Source organism: Sebastes umbrosus, chromosome 3 (assembly GCF_015220745.1).
Source record: "Sebastes umbrosus isolate fSebUmb1 chromosome 3, fSebUmb1.pri, whole genome shotgun sequence".
Taxonomy (NCBI): domain Eukaryota; kingdom Metazoa; phylum Chordata; class Actinopteri; order Perciformes; family Sebastidae; genus Sebastes; species Sebastes umbrosus.
The window spans coordinates 34630252-34652702 of NC_051271.1; the positions used below are offsets into that span (position 1 = coordinate 34630252).

At 42.7% G+C, this 22451-nt stretch overlaps 2 protein-coding genes across 7 annotated transcripts in view; one reads left to right on the forward strand and one right to left on the reverse strand.

Annotated features, from left to right (window-relative positions):
* Positions 1–16305, forward strand: part of LOC119484795 (microtubule-associated tumor suppressor 1 homolog) — a 72272-nt gene extending 55967 nt beyond the window's left edge. For 4 of the 5 annotated variants that reach the window (XM_037763874.1, XM_037763873.1, XM_037763872.1 and 1 more), the window contains exons 10-18: positions 3737–3803; positions 9642–9765; positions 9932–10022; positions 10995–11100; positions 11319–11392; positions 12347–12445; positions 13378–13494; positions 13719–13816; positions 14988–16305. In XM_037763874.1, coding sequence (XP_037619802.1) covers positions 3737–3803; positions 9642–9765; positions 9932–10022; positions 10995–11100; positions 11319–11392; positions 12347–12445; positions 13378–13494; positions 13719–13816; positions 14988–15201 — 990 coding nt within the window. In that variant the 3' untranslated portion in view covers positions 15202–16305. The remainder of the gene's footprint in view (positions 1–3736; positions 3804–9641; positions 9766–9931; positions 10023–10994; positions 11101–11318; positions 11393–12346; positions 12446–13377; positions 13495–13718; positions 13817–14987) is intronic. The other variant, XM_037763877.1, reaches the window with a different exon arrangement.
* Positions 16303–21196, reverse strand: LOC119484797 (fibrinogen-like protein 1). 2 transcript variants are annotated; one of them, XM_037763879.1, is made up of 7 exons: positions 21049–21196; positions 19885–20053; positions 18234–18393; positions 18023–18120; positions 17851–17939; positions 16842–17059; positions 16303–16703 (listed from the first exon to the last, which is right to left on the reverse strand). In XM_037763879.1, the coding sequence occupies exons 1-7, from the start codon at positions 21103–21105 to the stop codon at positions 16496–16498; spliced, it is 999 nt and encodes a 332-aa protein (XP_037619807.1). In that variant the 5' UTR covers positions 21106–21196; the 3' UTR covers positions 16303–16495. The 2 variants fall into 2 exon arrangements, with proteins under 2 accessions (XP_037619807.1, XP_037619808.1); XM_037763880.1 differs by lacking the exon at positions 21049–21196 and adding an exon at positions 20214–20332.
* Positions 21197–22451: the final 1255 nt, after the last annotated feature.

Consider the following 22451-nt stretch of genomic DNA (forward strand, 5'->3'; position numbering starts at 1 on the left):
GAGACAGAGAGAGAGAGCTTTCGGAGGGTTCCAGTGAGGAGCCTTCCTGACTGCCTCATTGATTAGATGGATGGCCTGGTGGGAAGTGGAGGTGAAAGGGGAGTGATGGATAGAAGGGAGGGAGGGAGGAGTGGAGGAATGCAGCAGCTGCAGTTCAGCCCTGAAGCTCTTTGATATGCGTGTCTGAGATAGTGTGCATGTGTGTGTTTTTATCTAAAGCAAGAATACCAATGCTATCTAATCTGTCCTACACACTTAAAAGGTGACTGGTGAATATAAACTGACCTCTTTTCCCTGTGTGTGGGCTGAGAGTGGGCTGTGGCTGATACTGTGGGTGGGACTGTGGGTGGGACTGTGGGTGGGGCTGTGGGTTTACCGACACTTTGTCACGCCCCTCAGCGTGTAATATCGACGCACCAGGCTGCAATGTAAACCCATCAATATTAGACGCTCGGGGAAAGTGCGCCAGGAGTGTGGTGACGTAGTATAAAGTCAAAACACACACAGACAGTGGGAGGGCTGATGGATGGGTCAAACAGACACAGGGCTTTCATCCGGAGAGTGCTGTTTGTGTCCTGTATGAAACCAACAACTTGTTGTTTGTCTGCGTGTTCACAATGTTAAGTTTCACTTTGTGAAAGGGACTGTTTGTAACTTTTTACACATATAAATCTACCGGGTCGCGATCCCATGCGCGCTTGCGTGTGGCTACGCTGTTCAGACCGCTCCTCTGCCTGCTTGTCTTCACTCAAGCAACGCGCGCGTTCTCGCTCCACCTCACGTTCATAGACGCTCACTACACACTGCAGAAGAGTTAGTTTAGCTCTGAGAATATCTAGTGAATGTACAGTTAACGTTTGTGCAGAAATAACTGCGGCAGCTCCTCCAGACCAACAGAGGTTTTCCGTGTCTTGTGAAGTGAAGGGGCTCCGCAACGAGTAACGTTATCGTCTCCGACCGGGTGCCGGTCTCTCCCCGGTTCCCTCCGGCTTTCACTTCAGCATTACTCGCTGCGGGGCTAAGGCAGGAAAAGCCAACACTAGGATCAGCAGTGATTCATGGAGAGACCTTCGTCTGGTCAGCTAACATTACTGCCAAGCAGCTGAAATATAGAGTGATATTGTGGTTTTAGCTGCCGTGTGTCACCTCACTGTTTTGAGCGATGCTCGTTCATGTCTATGTAGATGGTGCAAGCGCGAGGCCGGCGCTGATTTTCGTGGACTTAACGGCCACAGGTGTCGCTGTTAACAAGCATTTCTGAAAGTTACAAATAGTCCCTTTAAGTTAAAAATGTTAGTAGGGTTTTATGGTGTACTTTGACAAGACGAAAACAAAGACGAGTACTAACCTGAATTTAAAAATATGTTTTTCTTTTGTTCTTGTCTTCAGTGCTGTAAAACTTTGAGTTTGTGCCAGTTGGAAAGGAATTGTCCCTGTAAACTTTCTTGAGTAGAGATGAGAAGTGAGGCCTGATTAAATGCAGATACACCGGTTTTGAGTATAAACGACTGATCGGGAACAAGAGAAAGGGAGATAAGAATAAAGATAAGAGAGGGAGGTAGTGCAGAAATAACTCACATTCCTCCATCATACAGTGTCCAGGCAGGAGGAGGAGGAGGAGGAGGAGGAGGACAGGGTGAACAGGTAGAGTGGGAGGAGTGGAAGTCAGTAACAGAGAGAGAGAGAGAGAGGGAGTATCCCGTTCAGTAGGAGGACGGAGAGAGAGAGAGAGAGAGTGTGTGTGTTTTCACTGGTCATAGAGGGAGGGAAGTGAGACAGAGAGAGAGAGGAACTACCGAAGACATTTTTGAAGGGTGTTTGTGTCTTCATTCACCGAGACATGGGCTCCACGGCCAGCAAAGCCCATGCAAAGCCCAGCAAGGTCCCCCCTCATCGGCGCAAGAAGAAACGCAAGGTGTGTTTGTGTGTGTGTGTGTGTGTGTGTGTGTGTGGTTCTGCTTTAGATCCATCTGCTAGTGCTCTTCTCAGTCTCTTCACTTCTGTTGGTCTCTCAGTCCGAGCTGTGATCAACTCTCTGGAGAGGTCGGGGATTAGGAAGTTGCTCTACAATCGGGTCATTTTACAGGAAGCCAGCCGCATGTATTTTCACACATTAGTCACATTACAGTATAGCTGCTGGTGTTCAGACCAAACTGTTTAGAAAACCATGACTGTCTCATTTGGATCATGAATGTCATGATAATGGGCCTGAACTCTTTTTTATTTATATCTTTTTCTCACCATCATCTTCTCTCTCACCACTCCAAATATTTCTGTTCTCTGTTCCCACTCTTTGCTGCCTCCGTCCGTAAAGTCTGCTCTTTCACTTTACTAACCCCTCAGACAACAGATGGACTTTATGGCTCTGTGTGTGTGTGTGTGTGTGTGTGTGTGTGTGTGTGTGTGTGCGTGTGTTTGTGTGTGTGTGTGTGTGTGTGTGTGTGTGTGTAAGAAGGCAGGCGCACAACCGTTCGGTTTCCACTGTAAATTCCACTACTCCTGTTGTAAAGCTGCTGGTATTTTCTAAGTGTGTTTGTGTGTGTGCTAAGAGTGAATGGTGTGGGACTAAAGAATGGTAATATTGTGTTTTCTGTGTTGGAGCGCAGCAGTGCACTTTTTACGCTCATCAAGTGTTTGTTGGTCTGTGTGTGTGTGGTAGAGAGTGAAATGAATATAAATACTGGAGATAAAGAATGGAAACCAGCGAGACAGACAGTATGTTAAATTAACAGTATGCTCCTGTTCCTTCAGGGCAGGGATGTGATATCACAGGCTTTTTTCAAGATGTTCTTTGTTCATTCTTAATTGGAGTTCACCTTAAAAGGTCCCATATTGTAAAAAGTAAGATTTTCATATCTTTTATATTATAAAGCAGGTTTAAGTGCGTTATAAATACTGTGAAGGTATCGAAATGCTCAATATACGGAGAAATACACACAACTCGTTTTCAGAAATTGTGCGTTTGAAATAAGCTGTCAGGATTTCTGTCTATTTGTGATGTCACAAATCTACAATATTTAGACCATTACACGGTTTTAAATGTAAACATTCTAAATGTGTCTCAGTTTATTTCCTGCTGCAGTGTATGTGAATGAGATCAGCTGACAGGAAGTAAACATGGACCCAAACTGTTGCTTAGCAACGCAATTCTGTTGCAATTCCGTTGAAATGTACTAAAACAGCGTTTCAGACACAGCTTGAATACAGGTATATTCAGACAGACAGAATGAGGAAAATAATGGGGTTTTTTTACATTACAGCATGTAAGCATGTTTTAGTAGAAACACAAAATACAGGTATGAACCTGAAAATCAGCATGATATGGGACCTTTACAAGTTTTATTTGCCTAGGAAGCCCTTTCCTTATGTTTTCAGGTCAGTTACAGCTGCTGCTGCTGCTGTTGTGAGCAGTACAAGATTTTTGTTTTTTATCCATGATTGTTTTAAGACAAGACAGGATCTGCTCACCCTCTGTCCATAAGCTTGCTGTAATATTTGGGAACCCACTAGCTCTTTTATCTGATTTACTACATTCCTGCTCACAACCACAGCTGACCTTTTACGAATGTTTCCTGCAGTGAACTTTGAATCCAGTGATTGCATCACTTATCTGTGAAAAGTACAACTAGTAAAACATAGTGTACTGAATAGTGAATTGTTTTAGACACAGCCTCAGTGTGCACTGATGCTCATATTTAACTTTAAATTGAGTCTCTTCATCTTCTCTTCTGTGAAGCGCGAGGAGGCCTTGAAGCAGAAGAAGGGGCTGTCGCAAGAACTGGCAAACCTCCGAGACGAGCTGGGTAAGAGACCATCTTTCTACACATCCACACACTATCATGCTCTCTCTCTCTCTCTCTCTCTCTCTCTCTGTTTCTGGGACAACGTAGTGTAACGTTAAACGAACATAACAAGGCTGCTGAATGAGAGAGACATCCGACGTTACGTTACACAGAAACACACCGCGTTAATAACCTGTAGTCCTCCAGAGGTGTAACCCCCCCCCCCTCCCATTTCTAACACCTGAGCTAATTGGTATTCATTGCTCCCGGGTGTAACCCAGGTCGTATCTGAATTGTCCTGACCAGGGTTCAACCCGGGTTGACTGGTTTGGTTTGAACTGTCTCTTTCTGTCTCTCTCTGTCTCTCTCTCTGACTGTCCCTCTGTCTCTTTGTCTTTCTCTCTGTCTCTCTCTCTCTTTTTCTCTCTCTGTCTCTCTCTCTCTGTCTCTCGTGCATTTGCATGTGACACACACATACAAGTGTTATATATATAAATCCAAAAGTCCATTTACATTATCAAGGACAGGTCAACTGCCATTCAAAAGCTGCTGTTATTTCTGTTGTAATACTGACTTGCAGCTGCTCCTCTGCACAGGCCGCAACCTGTCAACACATCTGTCATCTGCTCTGTGCACCTGTGTTTCCAGGACTTTTTTATTTGCACACGAGGACTCGTACATTATACAATAACATCAATGAGTTATTTGGATTGGAGTTGTAGGATTTCACTTTTGAGACATTAGATTAATTACTACAAAACAGGTTAAAAAATCCAGAAAACTGAGAGCCTGTAGCAGTCTCCATGCCATGTTTCCATTCACATACTCTTATCACATTAGAAAAAGCTGTATGGAAACTTCCTCCATTCAATTCAGTTCAATTCAATACAAATAGGACTAATAACAATAATCAATAGCAGTGGATGTGATAGAGTGATAATAGAAATATCAGTAGTAATAGCTGTAATAATAGTAGAAATATGACTACTACTAATAAAAAGGCTGATAATAATGATAGTAGCAGTGGGTGTCAAGCAGGCAGCAGACACAACCTTGATCCATGTGTAACCCTGATCCAGGTGTCACCCTGATCCAGGGATACCTGCGAGACGAGAGAGCACCAAGACTCTGAGTTTGAGTGTTTGAAATTGCTCAAAAACGTTTTGCCCCTTGTTTGAGGTAGTTTTTGTCTTTGTTGAAAAAGAGTTAATGCGCTAAGTGGATTATGGAAACGCCTTTGCCGAATTAACTCTGACGGAGCGAACATTTAACTCACATGACTGATGAGCTGTTTCTGCTGTTGGCGTCTTCCCAGATATTCCCATAACATGCGAATGCTTGTCTTGAAACATGGCCAATACGAGCTGACACGAAAGAACAATTCAAACTGTTTTGTTTCCGGTTCGCAACCTCTGCTTCTTCTACTCTGTTTAATGTAGCCTATAGCGCCAAATACTGACCAATCTGCTGTAGCGGAGTTTATTCGCTCCAAACCAGTTGATGGAAACTACTTTGCTTTTCTTTTTTGTGACATTATGAAAGTCACAAAAACTCAAACAATTAACTCAATATTGATCATATATTCACTTGTTTATTTCAAATCCAATCTTTTGGTTGTCCACATTAGGTCAGATAATCCTTTATTATATGTGGATATAAAGTGTTCCAGCAGCAGAAGGACCTGCAGTATCTCTCTTTAACAAACCGCAAGTGAAGCAGCCTGTCACTGAAAGACCTATTTAACAGCCCACGGAGGAACGCAGCGCCTTTTGTAATCCATTTTCAGAACATTGTAGTTTCACCACTGCAGATCTGCGTCACTAACATCCGCCGCCGTCGCATCATAATTACGGAACCTAGTGAAAGAGCAGCTGGATTCTCTAAACACCACGGTTGTCTTTTTCTAAATCCTTCTGAATTCTCCTTCACATCTTTCCTTGACCTCATAATGCTTTCCATTGAGGTCAAGTGGCGTGGTTAGGAAAAGACGTTAGGACGTAAATTTTTGACTTTTCGACCGCAGCCATAGAGTATTCCTTTCACACATCTGACTGGACAGAGTCGAGCTCTACGGCAGCAGGTTACTGACTCTGTGTTATTTCTATGAATAAATAAAGCACATTTAAGAGCCACTAGTCCAGTTAGTATGAGTATCAGCATCAGCACACAAAGGCCTCTCTTAATTGCACACAGTCAATCACTGCCCTTCAGAATAATCTCAAATCACAAGTGGAACATTCAACATAATTGTAGCAGATGAGTAATCCTTCAATAACAATAGATCACATGGCACTGACTGATGGGGAGTTTTCAGAAAATGATTAGGAAACAATTTTCTTGTCCATCATACGTATGTGTGTTTGAGGTGTGTTCCTCAGCAGCTTGGCTGTCTGCCATTTAACTGTCATTGAGACGATGCACAAGTTCAACCTCGATGGTTACAAACAAAGAAAAGAAGTGAAACCGGGCAGGTGAATAGATTGTATCAGTGATCTACTTGAATCTTCTCACAAACTGTATGTAGACCGTCTAATAATTCAGTTCACGATCTTAAACAAGAACATATGTCTTCACATATGTGTCCCTCTGGCTAAGGTTTCTATTTGGAGATCTGAATCTGACATCCACTAAATATAACATTAAGCTCTGTGTGCTATATACTAACTGATTCTGGTATGTACTGTATGTGTGCACATGTGTGGAGAGCTGGGAGTGTGTATCATGTCAGTAGCAGCTCTGCCTGTTTGGCTGATACAACAGGATTACAGAAGATCACACCCGCCGACAGTCAAGCTACCACACCATGGTGACACATACAGTATAGTGTGTGTTCACATGCACTTTATATGTATTATATTTACATAGCAAAATGAAATGCATGCATGTCTACACACACACGCGCACACACATGCATAAATAACCATGACTGTAATTTAAGTATATTCGAGTATTTGATACACTCTCACACCGCATGCATACTGCACATGCCAGGCACCACACACCCACACACACACCCACACACACACACACACACACACACACAGCAGCAGAGCACATCCTGAAAGCCTTTTCCTCTTCACCATCACTTTCTTTTTAAAGCTCCCTCTCTTTCCACTGTCCTCTGTCCATCATTCTGAGCTGCAGAGACTATAATCTTTTCTTTTACTGCGTGTTTGACCTTTGTCAAAGTATAGACCACTGCTGTCCCCCCCCACACACACACACGCGCACACACACACAGTTGTCTGTTAAAGTGGCAGTAGGCAGTATATTTTTGGCATCACTGGGCAAAAATTCCATGATAACCTTTCAGCATATTGTAATTCAAGTGTTCTGAGAGAAAACTAGACTTCTGCACCTCCTCATGGCTCTGTTTTCAGGCTTTAAAAAATCAAGCCTGTGACGGGAGACTTTGCGAGAAATACGTTCCCTGTTCCCGTCTCGTTCGGTAATGTTAGGTGGTTACTGTAACCAACTATTAGAAGTGTAATTATCTCAAAATGGTCACACATGTGTGTGAAGACAATGGAGTAGAAGCGCTGCTGGGTCTCTGTGGTAATCACATACAGGTGCTCTTTGGATTCCTTCAGGTGTATTGGGCTTATTCAGTGTTGTGGAGGGCTCATTGCATGGGTGGAAAAAAGTACAAAATGCAAGTCTCCCTCAAAAATAATCCAAGGCACACTGTAGTGTTTGAACAAAATTAAAATGCCTTTATTTTACATGGCAATAATTGTTTAAAATGACCAACGCGTTGCGACCAACATACATCTTTATCAGGGTCTCCTTCGAGCATGATGTGGTCACACGTGTATTACATGATCCACAGATGAAAAATAAGATTTACAAATTTGTACATGCGTAATTTGCGTAGTCGTAAATGCGCGTTCTAATCTACACACGAACACCAATCAATTTGAACAGATGGAAAACAGTTTTACAAATGCACACACCCCGGTGGCTCTTCCTCTAGAGTGAGTATAATATAAGCTAAACCACCGGTTGGAAGCAAAACGTGTTAAATTTGGAGGAGAGAAGTTGGTTAAAGCCAAGCGATGCACTGGCAGCATTTCAGACACAGTACTAGACAATATGTAGACCTTTGTAGGCCTATGGGGCGGCTGTGGCTCAGAGGTAGAGCGGGTTGTGGTCTGTTTTATTTGTTTCATTGACTTTTCTTGCATTCACTCAGTCTCGTGTTTTCATTTTGTCGGAATGAGCAGCAGTAAAGCCCTCCTTCCCCCTCACGACCCCAGAAATGACCCCTGCAGGTAGACATTTTCATCCTTGAGAAAAGAAACATGATGTCATAATATTACACCGCCACCTGCCAAGCACCTGCTGTCACACAACACACACACACACAGAGAGTTTGTGTTGTCTGGTCTATAGCTTGTGTTTAAGCTGCTCTCAGCTGTCGTTGGCTTTGTGTCTCCATCACCATGGTGACAGGCGCTTTCACTCTCACTATAGAGCTCCATTCAGAGGGAAGCAGCAACTGCTCCAGCTACAGCCAGTTGTTAGCACACAGTTATATATTGTTATTCCAGGCACAGTCGACGTGTGCGTACAGGGGGGTTTTTGATCAATTGTACCTTTCAAGTGATGGCCTCCATATGCTGGTGGATGATCAGTTCTGCTGCTCCAGTACATAACGCACTGAGTCATAGATCACTGCTTTAAAATCTGTCAACTGTGTGAGTCCCGAGAAGATGACCCAAAAGCAGTGAGAGGCAGAGATCTTTGGTAGTCCAGGTCCTCCCTCTATTTTTTTATTATTATTTATATATATATTTTTTTTAGAAACAGACTTCAATCAAAATGGCGTGTGATGATGATGGGTTAAGACAGAGGGAGGCGTGCATGTGCTTGTGAGAATTCAGATTAGTCATGAGAGGAATGAGTCCTGCTGCATACTTCTGAGCTGACTTGCAGATGTTCCAGGGTTGGATCTCATGTCTGCTGTCAGAGTAATTAAACTGGAATGTGGTTCTCAGGGAATGCTGAGGAATTCACACACACACACAAACACACACACACACACACACACACACACACACACACGCACACACACACACACACACACACACACACACACACACACACACACACACACACACACACACACACACACGCACACACACACGCACACGCGCACACACACCCACACACACACACACACACACACACACACACATACACACACACAGTAAAATATGTTATTCATTACCTGTTGAGACACTGACTGCTTCAGGCATGTCCCACCTCAGTGTAGTCTGGACTGACATAATGTGATGATGATTGTAATGTGTGTTATGGATATGACACTGTGATTAATAGTAAAATGGAAAATGATCAACATAGTAGCTCAATGATGGCTGACTGACTCTACATCTAAGGGAGATCTTTTGTTGTGTACCAAACTGTTGATTCTTCTCAGGTCCAGATCTGACCCGCTGGACTAGTTGGATGAAAAGATTTCCTTATGTCTCTGAAACAGCTTATTTCTTTAGATCAGATTATTTCATTGTTTGGAGCAGCACTTGATCCAATAAATGTAGATTGTTGGTCCTCATTTGTATACATATATATTTTTGCATTAGATTTAGTTTCTAGATTCTAGTTTCTTAACTGTTGGTCGTTTCTTGTTGTCAAGAGTTTCATAAAATGTTAATGCTAGGTTGGATCATGCTCTTTGTGTACTGTACATTCTTTATTAAAGAATCGTTTACTGTCATAAATGTCATATGAAACATTGATCCCCAGCCCAGAGTCCAGGTACTTTCAAGGTTGCTTAAAGAGTTTTCAATCAGAAGTACAGACTAACATTTCCTTCTTGCTCTTCCCGTATCCTTCCAGTGGCGTCGTCTCAGTGCTGCGAGCGTCTGCAGAAAGGGAAGGAGGAGGTGCGCGTCAGCTCGGAGGAGGCCCTGACTAGGCTGGAGGAGCAGCACAAGGAGGAGCTAGTGCAGCTGGAGGACAGGTGTGGGATTCGCCTCTGCAGATGTGCTCACAGCTGGACACTCAGCCTCACATACATAGGATTTTTATTTTTTTAACTGTAACTCCTCAGTGTTACCATGCTGCCTGCACTGATTCTACTCTCTCTCTCTCGTGTCTCTAACTGTATGTTTCTCTGTGTGCATCAGATTGAGGAGTTTTTACCAAACAGAATGGGACAAAGTCCACCAGACGTACCAGGAGGAGGCTGACAAATGCCGCATGTTGATGGAACAGCAGGTGGGAGCTCATACACACACATTTTTCAATCAAATGTGGTTCCAGTCACTCTTCTTCTGCGTATTGTCTAACAAGTTGCCCGTTAGTCTCATAAAATGTTCAGCCTGCGTCTCTCCCATAAAACCAAGTTTTATTATGAAATAATAACAGAGTTGAACACGACAGGTGATATAGACAACACTCCCTCAACCAACTCTCATTTACAATGACAGCAGCTAACATTCAATTCAATCCAATTTCATTTATATAGCCCATTATCTCAAATCCCAAATTAGCCTCAGGGGGCTTTACAAGTCTGAAGCCTACTTTTCACACGTCTGCAGTTTGATATGTGGTCAGTGCGTGTTTGTCTGATCATCTCTAAATCTTGAACATTGTTATCTGAGATGATGGAAGCACGCCCACCAAAGACGCTGCAGAGAGCTCTGACTGGAAACAGAGTGTCTCCACTAGATCATCCCATCCTCCACACACTGAACTCTGATTGGGTCACAGGAGCTTTGTTGTGAGTCACAAAGCTCAGATTCAGCACACACCACGCAGCTGCTCATAAAAAAAATCTCTGCCAGAGATTTATAACCGTCGCCATGGTTACATCTCTGATACAGTTGGTTGCAGTTACCGATAAACTGACTGCAGCTCGAACATGAATGTGAGGCTCAAGTTTTACTTTGATCAGAGAGGAGCCTTTAAAAATATGTTCCAGAAACATGTTCTAACCTTGTGTTTACACTTTTAATGTTATGTTTCTCACCTCCCACTGACTCACAGACTTCAAGTTTCTGTCTAATCTAAAGATTTGTGACAAGAGAATCGCAATGCTTTTTCTAAATATGTGTAATAACCACATAATGACAAGAACAAACTACCAGTAAACGTGAAGGACTGGATCAGACCTTTCTTACAGCAGTTACACTTGGCTTTACTAAAGTCATTTGCGCACCGCCCTGATTTTGCGCCTGCATCCTTCAGGTGGACGAGCTGAGGAGCCGACAGGAAGCAGAGAGGAAGAAGCAGGAAGTGAGTCACAGCCAGAAGATGGAGTCTCTCAAACTGCAGTATGAGACGTCGACACAAGGTGGGTGCAGGACAAATATATCCACTACCTTTGAAATAGTCTGTTACCAGCAGAACACAGTCATTCACAACACTGAGGACTGTCTAAAGGGATTTATGTTTAACTGTTCAAGCATTAATTACTTTGATATATTGAATGAATGTATTGAAGATGATTCATTACTGATAAGCCATTTTGCTTCATCACTTGATGCTAATGTGTGTTTGTGTTTATTTCAGAGCTGAAGAGGATCCAGCAGACAGACCTGGAGAACCTGAATAAAACACTGAAGGAGACTGAAACATCTCTCTCTGTAAGAGACCTTCATATATTCACACTTTAAAGTTTCAACAATGTCAATGTCTTAATGAAACAAACTCCACTGACACTGGTGTGGTTAAAGTAAAGTGAGCTGTCATGTTAAACTTTTCCTAGTCAGCGTTCCTGGAACCACAAACATACTGTACTTAAAGGAATAGTTCACCCAAAAATAATCTGAATTGTACATAGAATGGAATGGCGTTAAGGAGAGCGGAGCCTTATGCTCACTAAACTATTGCTAAACAAAGCATTTCCTGATTATCCTCCTGTGAAGGAAACAATCCTTCAGGGGAAATGCTTTGTTTAGGAATAGTTTAGCAAAAAGAGTTCATATCGTATCGTATATTCATGAGCCTGGTCGATAGTTCAGGGCATTTGCTGTTTTCTATCCATAAGCAGTCATCATTGCAGGGAGGAGAGAGGAGATGGAGGAGGACCCCACTCCGGTAGGGAGGTAGCATGGCCTATGCCCGGCCAGTTGAGAATTTTTTTTTTTTTTCTTATAACAAATAAAATAAAATAAAATGTGAATAACACAAAATGAAATAAAAACGGATACAAAATAAATAAATAAATATATAAAGTAAAAAATAAAAATAAAAATAAAGAAAACTTTAAAAAACCAACAGAACTGGGCAAAGATCAATATCAATATCATGTGACTGTGTACAGTGTGTGTGCTTGAGAGGGGAGGGGGTGGCTGGCAGTCAGTCAGGGTGCAAATCAAATTAAGGCAAGATTAATAAATAAATAAATAAATATAAATAGATAGATAGATAGATAAGTAAAAGGATGATGGATAAAAGGATGATGTTTAAAGGGTGATGGATAGAAAAGATGATGTAGTTGTATGTGGTGTGTGGACTGTAAATGGAGTTAAATGTAATGTACGAACCAAAGCTCAGTGTTCACTCAGTAATTCTTCTGTCTTCCGTCCTCTCACCAGGAGAAAATATGTGAGCTGTCAGCAGAGAAGGAAGCTCTGAATGAGAAGCTGAGAGCAGAGGAGGAGAGGAGGAGGCTGATACTCAGTGACAAGAACCTGGTAAAGATGGTTACTATAGTGGAGACTGATAGAGACTCTGTTTGTCTGTCTCAATCTGTCTCTCTGCTTCCCCCTGCTGCTTTGGAAGAGTCACACACAAACTTTATTTTGAGCCCAATGAACTGACATCTAGGCCCAATTCCAAACCACCCCCTACACCCTCTCCCCGCCTACTTCCACTCCGTTTGCGTGTTCCACCATATTAAGGGCCATTCCAAACCAATTCGCTGAAAGTGGAATTGGGTTATAAAACCCTCCAACAGCGAGCTGCATCAATGCCGACTTAACCAGCTGCTGTTTTGAGTTTGTCATGGAACACGATCCAATGTCAGTTCCGTGCGATTACCGGTATAAACATTTACTGCAAAACTGATAAACATTTAATTTATTTTACTTTGTCATACAGACGTCAACAACATAAAGTAAATAGATTCTATACTTTATACAGTATATTTAAACTAATATTCCTATTTTACACTATTCTTGCATTTTTATAAATACATGCATTTATTTGATTTGCATAGGTCCTATTTTTCAGCATTATTATTTGCACTGTTTTACTGTTTTTATTGTATTTCTTTTTATGATTTCTCTATTTTTACATATTTATATTTATATTCTAGAACGGGAGCAAAACGTAACTCAATTTCCCCCCCGGGGATCAATAAAGTATTTCTGACTCTGATTTTTTTTTTTCTTGCCGGAGAGAGGGAAGTCCATCCCGAAGTGGCCGCTATATTTATACAGCTTAAAGAACAGTGCTTCATTGAGCTGCGTGTGTGTGACTACAAACGGAGTTCACTCCACCACGGAGTGGGAGGGTGGAGGGGCCGGATTGGAAATGTGCCTCCTAGTGTTCCTTATCTCACAATAATGACATGATAAGCATGACCATGATCAGTATTACTGATCCAACTTGTTTGTTTGTCCAGAAGGACTCCCATACAGTGTACCTGGAGCAGGAGCTGGAGAGTCTTAAGGTGGTGCTGGAGATCAAGAACAACCAGCTGCACCAGAAGGAGAAGAAGCTCATGGAGATGGACAAACGGGTGGGCATCAGTCTTTCTCTACCACATAGTAGTCGCCCCACTGTGGCCTAAATGCTGTCAGAGTCCAATATTCAGAAACAAATTTGATTACCTTTCACTTTTTGTGCAAATTGAAGTCGAGCACAAAACATACTGCATGTTTTGTGCTCGACTTCAATAGATATATTGACAGAATTCAGAGGAATGTATGCATATACATCAAACCGGTCTTTTGTGTGTCCCAGTTGGAGACTAACGTGAAACTGGAGGAGTGTCTGAATAAGGTCCAGCAGGAGAACGAGGACTACAGGGCCAGGATGGACAAACATCAAGCTATCTCCAGGTACGTACTCGCGGTGGTGACTCATCTCTTTGCAGAGGTGTCAGTTTGACCATCTGCTCTTACAGCAGCAGCCTCAGGACTCCATTAGACCTGGACCAGATAAGACGCTTACCGTTGATTCCACCTGTCTGGGAAACCGAGTGTTAGAAGGTTTTACCCTCTGAGGAAGTGGTGCCTATAAACAGGTTAAAACTCTGTATGCTTTTTACTGACGCACATTTAAATAGTTAAGATCTCTATGTGTGAAATAATTTACTGTATGTGGTGTGAACAGAAGGTCTATGAGTCATGCTTTCCTGTGCTTTGGTCTTCTCTCACATTAACTCATAATCGGTAAGATTGAACATCGTGTTCTGGGTGGGACGATTGCTCATCCCAACATCAGCCACATAAAGGAAGTGTATTTATTGTGAGGCACTGAAGTTAAATAGTTTAACACTAACATTAATCTGAAATGAATAAATAATCTGAATGCAGCATCTATATTATTCTGTGATGAGTGTATCATCTGACCAGTGAATCATTCAAACCATCAATCACACTTTATTTATATACACCTTTCAAATAATTCAAAGTGCTGGACAGACGATTGACAAAAATGAAGTGTTAAAAATGGATTTAGAGACTAATGCACACCAAAACAACCAATATAAAAGTGTATTGAATAAGAAAGCAATAAAAGATGGGTATTTAAGATAATAAAATACAAGGAAATAAAAATAAATAAATAAAAATTATGAAACTCCTCAAAATAAGCAAATTGCATTAAAATAATGAAATTTTAATAAAATAAAAGAGATAATAATGATCAGCAATAAAATGTTGATTAAATAAAATACAGTAAAATAAACACTATAATGATGATGATAAATTAAAAAAGTATAAACACTAAAAAACATAAAATTATAAGATTATAAATCACTATAGAAAAGCCAGACTAAATAGATGGGTTTTTAGTTTACGTTTAAAAATATCAATATTTTCAGCTTTTCAGTGAACACATGGACATTTGTTAATACAGGGGGTATTTTGTTAGATCACACATGGGCGGTTGACCTCTGTTAGCTCTTGTTTGTGAGTTCAGTTGACCTTTTGACAGTGCACTGTTGACCAGTGTGAAGCACTTCTTCCAGATATCAACCACAGTGTGTCTCCCTGTCTCCCCCTGCAGGCAGCTGTCCAGTGAACAGGCCAAACTCCAGCAGACGCTGCAGAAAGAGTCCAAGGTCAACAAACGCCTGTCCATGGAGAACGAGGAGCTGCTGTGGAAGCTGCACAACGGTGACCTGCTGGCGAGTCCCCGCCGCCTCTCGCCCACCTCGCCCTTCGGCTCACCGCGGAACTCTGCCTCCTTCCCCACAGCTGCGCCCTTATCACCCAGATAACCCTAGATAACAAACGTCGACCCCCTTCCTCTCCTCTGACCTCCTGCTTCTCCTCAGAATCTTCACAAGCCTTGCACACACAGCAGTGTCCCTGGATATTAATGATAAACTTGTACATTTACGGAATAAACTGCATAAAAGACGCTTATTTTGAAAGCCAAAAGACATTGCGGTGGCACCGATGCACTTAAGTCTGAGAGCGGGACTGACCTCGCTCTCTACCAAATGCCTGGTTCTCCAGCAAATCTTTCTTCTTTTTCCGAAGAAAACGTAAATAACAGGCACACCTCAGGGTCTGTACATGGCGCCTCACCCTCGTTATGACTATCCTTACCTGTTTTTTTCTGATATGTTGTACAGTTTAAGTTCCGCTCATCCTGTTCTTTTATCCTTCTTAAAGAGGTGGATGAGAAAAAACCTTGGATTCGCGGCGCATGTAGGTTTGTGGAAACAGACTCAAAGTTGTTTGGGTTTGGATAAAGTGACGGGTACTTCTCGGTGGATTAGCATGGATTCTTTTTCCTTTTCCCTTCTTTTCAAAGAGGATGATTTTTCCCCAAAGAGCGAAGCTCAATCATTTATCCGCTTTGGACCTCTGGATGAAATGGATGAACGTGATGTCCTTTTGTGGGCAAACAGGAACAAATATTCATACATTTACATGAACCTTTGATCCAATGGATATATGTTCCTCTGTGTGCTCCTCACAACCTCTACCTTAATCTACTCCGTGGAATGTAATCACACCTTTGGATGTTAAGTCTGAGCAGGGCCAGTTCAGAGACACAAACACACCATCTCAGAGCCAAAGTGTGTTGGCCAGGACAGTGTTCACCCGCTCCCCCTTTTACGGTTTCCTCCTCTCATTAACAATGACTCTAAAATCACCTTGTGCCCAAACAGAAACAAGGCAGAGCTGATCATTTCCACAGAGAAAACTCCCAGACTCTCCGTAAGCTGACCGATAACTGGCCCTCTGTTTCACTGAATCACTTTGTCTGTCTGTCTGGTATTGTTCCTGAAAAACCTCAGATGTACCCAAACTGTCTCAGTTCACCATGTTCTGTTTTATTTTGGACACAGAATAAATACAATATGACATTATATTAAAGCAACATTGTTTTATTTTCAGTGTTAAAACAACAGTCAAACAACAGAGTACAGGACAGGCTGGAGTGAGAGGACACTGATTTGTTCCCTGTAAAGGATGTGAATGAAGTCAGATCTGTTTCCAGCTCTAGTGAGGAGACACATGTTGCTTTCAGCCTATCGGCCGTGAGGACCGCCGGTGACGTCACCTGCCTCTTTGGGCGGGGTCGAGTTGTCCCGGTAACGGCGCGATGACCGGTGGCGGATGCTCGAGGTCGGCGGCTCGTACCATCATGACGACGGATTTGATGGAGTACGACCAACCGTGCCACGTGTACCACACCACCCTGTCATCGGCCATCGCTTGATACGGCCCTTTGTAGTAGTGACCGTTCAAGTTGCCTGAATCGCACCTGTGATGACGACGGAGAAGATAAAAGAGACGAGACGCTTGGCCAGTAGTAACTCTGTATATATACACCCTTGTTTTTCCTCTATTAATCTGCACACGTTGATCTGGCCACAGTGAGATTAAAGTATCTGTCTGTTACCTGCTGAACCACCAGCCTGACCTGCTGTGTCTGATACACCTGCCGTTGCTTCCCGCATCGCTGTCATTCAGCTTGTCACAGGTGCTGAACTTGACCCCGCTTGTTGACCCCAAGCCTGGACCAGTCCATCTCTGCCCAGCAGAGGGGGGGCCGTAAACATCAGCCAGGGCGTCCCCTGCATTCCCAGTGTACTCTCCCAAATGTAACTGGTACTGGTCCTTTGAATGAACAGGGGGGAGTAAAAGCAAAGAGTTTTAAATAAATCGCTTATGTTGCAAAGGTGCTTTGGTTATATTTTTACATTTTAAACTATTATCTGATTCTTGTATCAATGAGGAACAAATAATTTAGAAATAGAAAACATCCAATCAGAAGTAAGGACCGCAAGAAATGTGTAAATGCATATTTTATATTCACATCTATGATGAGGTTTTGTTCTTAATAGAGCAGCAACAAGAGGATGGGAGAGATGGAGGGAAGAGAAAGGGGGCAATGGGGATACATGGAGGAAAAAAGGGGATGGATAGAGATAAGGAGAAGAGGAAAATGAAGGGGCAGTAAGGGGGTAGAAGTATGAAGGGAAGAGATAGAAAAAGGGATGAAAGAATGAACTGGAAGAGATGGAGAACAGCTGGCAGGCCTGGAGCCAGACGGCCTCGCTGTTGTTTCCATACGTAGTCTAAATAAGACCCCGACTGTTCTGGGAAACGAAAAGAGAGCGACGTTAAGGACGAGACAGAGAGGGTTACAAGCTGCTTATAGTCGATTACAGACAGACTATTTTTTACAGAAGATTTATTGATTTAATCTAGTCTGGAGAATTTAAATCATAAAATGAGATAACTCCACTTTTTGTAAATGTAAACTTGGTTTAAAAATCTTGAATCCTGTCGAAGGAATCCATTTTGTGTTGCAATAACTCTTTAAGACAAGCCTCACCCATGAGACTAAGTGACTTTTTTCCTTTTCTTATATTTATAAATTCATTTTTGCGGTGTCTCTGTTTTACCTTTTCATCATCCACTTTGAACTTCTTATACTCTGCGTAGCGCTGATTACCCTCAAAGTCCTCCATGTCGATCCGCAGGTCGTGGTTTCCTAGAAAACACTGAGTTACACGGGCAACGCTTCTATAACGTCTAACAAACCATGCAAACACACAGACACACGTACACACACACCTTGTGAGGTGAGGTCGTGTAGAGGTTCATTGCCCAGCCAGAATTCACCATCAGGCGAGTAGAGGTCTCCAAATCCATGCTTGTACTCCAGCCACGCTCTGCACACACACACAGATTATACATTCACTTGTAATGTCACATTTATTGACACATGCAGAATGTGAATTCTTATTTGCATGTGTGTAATGATGAAACCCTCACACCCTCACACCTATCAAAGCTCTCTTTGCCGTCTCTCCTCCTCTGGAAGACGGTCCATCCTCCTCCGTTGTTCATGTCACAGTAGACACTCAGTGCGGTGGGAGAGCCGCCTGGACGAATCACATACAGCCCGCTGGCCACATTACCGTCTGCAAACACCTCGGAGCAGTCTGTCAGTCGCAGAGATACACAAGGTCAAATATTCAAACCGGGAAGATAAAGAACTGGAGTGGATGCAATAGAAGCAAACAGAAATGTACAGACTTATTTGCTTTACATATTTGAGAGATTTGTTTTGCTGTGAAGCAGCTACACGGTCATGACAAGAGTTCACTAACTGCTGATCGACTGCTGGATAAACGTGGGTTAGCAGGGCTTTAAAGCAGGGCATTCATTTATCAATAAAAACATTTTTACACTTGGAGGCAGAAGAGCTCCACGCCAAGATCTAGCATGATTGCCTTACAACATTGTTTGAGCTAACTAGTTGCCTATTTTACACACATCCAGCAAGGTTAACATTCATTTGGAGTCATGTTTCAGGTCACCAGATGAATGTAAGTTCAATATTCACTCTCCTTTGAGCTCTGTTTGAGTCTTCACCAACTCGTGAGAAAAACAGACAAAGTTCTCCACTATGTTCACCAGCTAGTTCCAATCTCTGCCTGTCTGTCTGCCTGTCTGTCTGTCTGTCTGGTGCTGGGCAGGTAGCTATAGTGGTGATTATTCTCTGTGGGTTTGCCACCACAAGTAATCCCTTTTACAATACAAATGCTCATTTAATTTACTGTTAATAATAATAAAAAAAACACTCTTTAGCATAGCTTTAAAGGGACTATTTGTAACTTTCAGAAATGCTTGTTAACAGCGACACCTGTGGCCGTTAAGTCAACGAAAGTCAGCGTCGGGCTCGCGCTTGCTCGCTCTACATAGACAAGAACGAGCATCGCTCAAAACAGTGAGGCGACACACGTCAGCTAAAACCACAATATCACTCTATATTTCACCTGCTTGGCAGTAATGTTAGCTGACCAGACGAAGGTCTCTCAATGAACCGATGCTGATCCTAGTGTTAACTTTTCCCGCAGGAAAAGCGGGTCGGTGCCGGGGCTGAACCAGGAATAGAAACGTTATTGTCTTCCAACTGTGCCCGCAGGGAGACACCGGCACCCGGTCGGAGACGATAACGTTTCTCGCTGCGGAGCCCCGTCACTTCACAAGACACGGAAAACCTCTGTTGGTCTGGAGGAGCTGCAGCAGTTATTTCTGCACAAACGTCCACCGTACATTCACTAGATATTCTCAGAGCTAAACTAACTTTTCTGCAGTGTGTAGTGAGCGCGCATGCACGTCTAGAGGTGGAGCAAGACAGCGAGAACGTGCGCGGTGTGTGAATGAATGCAAGCAGGCAGAGGAGCAGAGTGTCCGGTCACACGCGAGTGCGCATATGCGAGAGCGCGCATGGGATCCCGACCTGGTAGATTTATACGTGTAAAAAGTTACAAACAGTCCCTTTAACACTTGTGCTAAAGACTCTGGCAGGACATGTGGTATAGGCCCAGGTATAGTTAGGCAGGTAGGACAGCCAACAGGTAGACTGACACAATGTAGGAAGTTTTGAAGAGACAGCAGATACAGTTAACAAATCATCCTCTCCCTACCTCTATGGAGGTTCTCAGGGTCCAGGTGTGTGTTGGGTATGTGAGCCAGCTGCTGGACCTGGCTGCTGTGGAGCTCCTGGACGTAGCGATGCTGGTCGTCGATCACCTTCATCAGGCCCTGGATCTCTGCCTCCAGACGGACCACCGTCTCCTCACACGGCACAGGGGCCTGGACAGAGAAACGAAATCCAGGGTTACAGTCGGAACCAGTCAACAACTTGACTATACTTGCCTCTGGATAAAAACTGCAGATGTTTTGCAAAGAATAAATGCTTCATGTTTGACAAAATGTGGCTTTGCAGTTTCCATAGTGTTATGCAATAATCAACCCTCTGAAATCTCCTTGAGCTGGTCAGGAAAAATAAATTGGGCTTCTTGACACTTTAAAAGTGATGAACAAGGAGATGAGAATTTAAAAAAAATCTATAATCCCTGCAGTTTTCAAACAATCACAAACCAAACAGGTAAAAAAAAGGCATGGAGGTCAGGCTAAAAACAAGGCTGCGGTTTTTTAAGGTTTATTTAGGTCATGGTTGCCCTCATGAGATGTATTATTCTTGCACTGTTGCAGAGGCACATTTTTAATATTTAATTTAATAAGGGACCAAGCACAAAGTTGTACCAGAGTAGAGCTGCTAAATATGTTTTCATCTGTAATAATCTGGGGTCAGGTGACACTCAATACAAGCAGCCTAACTATCAAGAGCAGACATGAATGATCACCCTGAATCCAAAACCAGCATCACAGGTAGCCTACCGAATCTCACTGAAACAAACATACATGAAAGAGATATATAGTCCTACTCTGTCTGGTTTGTCTTCAGCTATTGTTTTAATGTTGAAAAAGCAGCACGTCTTTCCTGAAACACGTCTTTCTTGTTACTCTGAATAATCCACACACCTCACCATGAGCAGTTTTGCAATGGAACAACTAATTTATAAAGACATAGTCACTATAAAAGCTGGCCATAGTGATGTCTGTGGGTGATCCAGTGGAACAGGGACAAAAGAAATTCCAATTACCCCTTGTGTGTTGCAGTGAAGACAGATATCTCAAAATCTGTGCACATAAAACCAAAACTATCTGCATGGAACGTGGAATGATTAGAATAGTATAGTAAAGCATTTAGTATGATATACTGGAAATGAGCTGGAGTTTCTTACCGCCAGAGAGGCAGCCATGTGAAGAAGAAAGGCCACTGATGTCCTCAGCATTCCCATAATCACTGATTCACTGATCACTGATTGGTGACTGAATCAAACTGCTCCACTCTCTCGTCTCACTCTATATCATCGATATAGTCTCACAGACTTGCTCTCTCCTCTCCTCTGTGCTGTTTGGCTGTTTGACGCCACGACTCTGCATGACAGATTATTAGACTGCACATGGACTGACACTTTGTAAAATAGCCTCCATCTAGTGGTTGGAGTAAATAGTCAGTCTCCTGCTTATAATGCCTCATACTGAAACTACAAACTGCCACAGGGTCTACAGTCATTTCACTTATTTAAAGCTGCAGTCGGTAACTTTGAGCAAATATGATAAAAAGTTATTTTTTAATATATCTGTCACTATATCCTGACAGTAGTACATCAGACAGATAATCTGTGAAAAAAAATCAGGCTTAAGCCCGGGTCACACAAGGAACGTGTTGTTTTTTATTTCAGCGTCCATGTTACCAGCGCGGTTCACAGCAGCAACAGTGAAGTTGATTGTTTGACTGTATATTGGCATCATATCGGCAACATTACTACAGTTTCAATGTCTATATCTGTAGATTAATTTTAATCCTGCTTTCATTTAAAAATAATAGCCCTCAAGCAGCTCATCAAGACGGATTCCTTCATTTGTTAACACAGCGCTTTTATTCTGAAAATTTACAGGACAGTGTTGTAGAACATGCATTGACTTGCATGGCTCGCTGAATGAATATAGTACAGGGTTTTAATTATGGATTATTATTATTATTTAAAAATGAACACACGTTTCTTAACCTTTCTCTGTCTAAAATAAATATAAATGACATTTATAATGAAATGAAATGGCCATTATGAAAGGCAAACTTTATGTAGAAAGAAAGGGCTGGCAGCAGCAGAAACGCTGCTGGTGTGGACAACCCACGCACGGCATACGCAGCGGTTCAGCGAGGCAACCGCCATGCACTGCTGACGTTCCCTGTGTGGCATGGGCGTCAGACTCACAGACTTTGAGGCGCATTCCCACAAAGTCCGTGAGGGTTTAGGGCTGCAGATACAGACACAGGGCGTTAAGCCTCGGCCACACCGGGAACGTGAGCAGCGCGTGGCGGCTGCGTTATCTGTTGTTTTTTATTTTGGCGTCCGTGTTAACAGGTTAGAGCAGCCAAACAGCCCGTGTGAGACGTGCGGCCTGCTGTGTCTCAGCTGCGTCTCTTCTAGAGATTCGAGGTCTTGCCTATTTTTGACGCAAGCCCCGCGCGGTTCACAGCAGCAACAGACAGTGAAGGTGATCTATTGACTGTATATTGACATCATATCAGCAACATTACTACATTTTCTATGTCTGTATCTGTAGAAAATGTTACGGA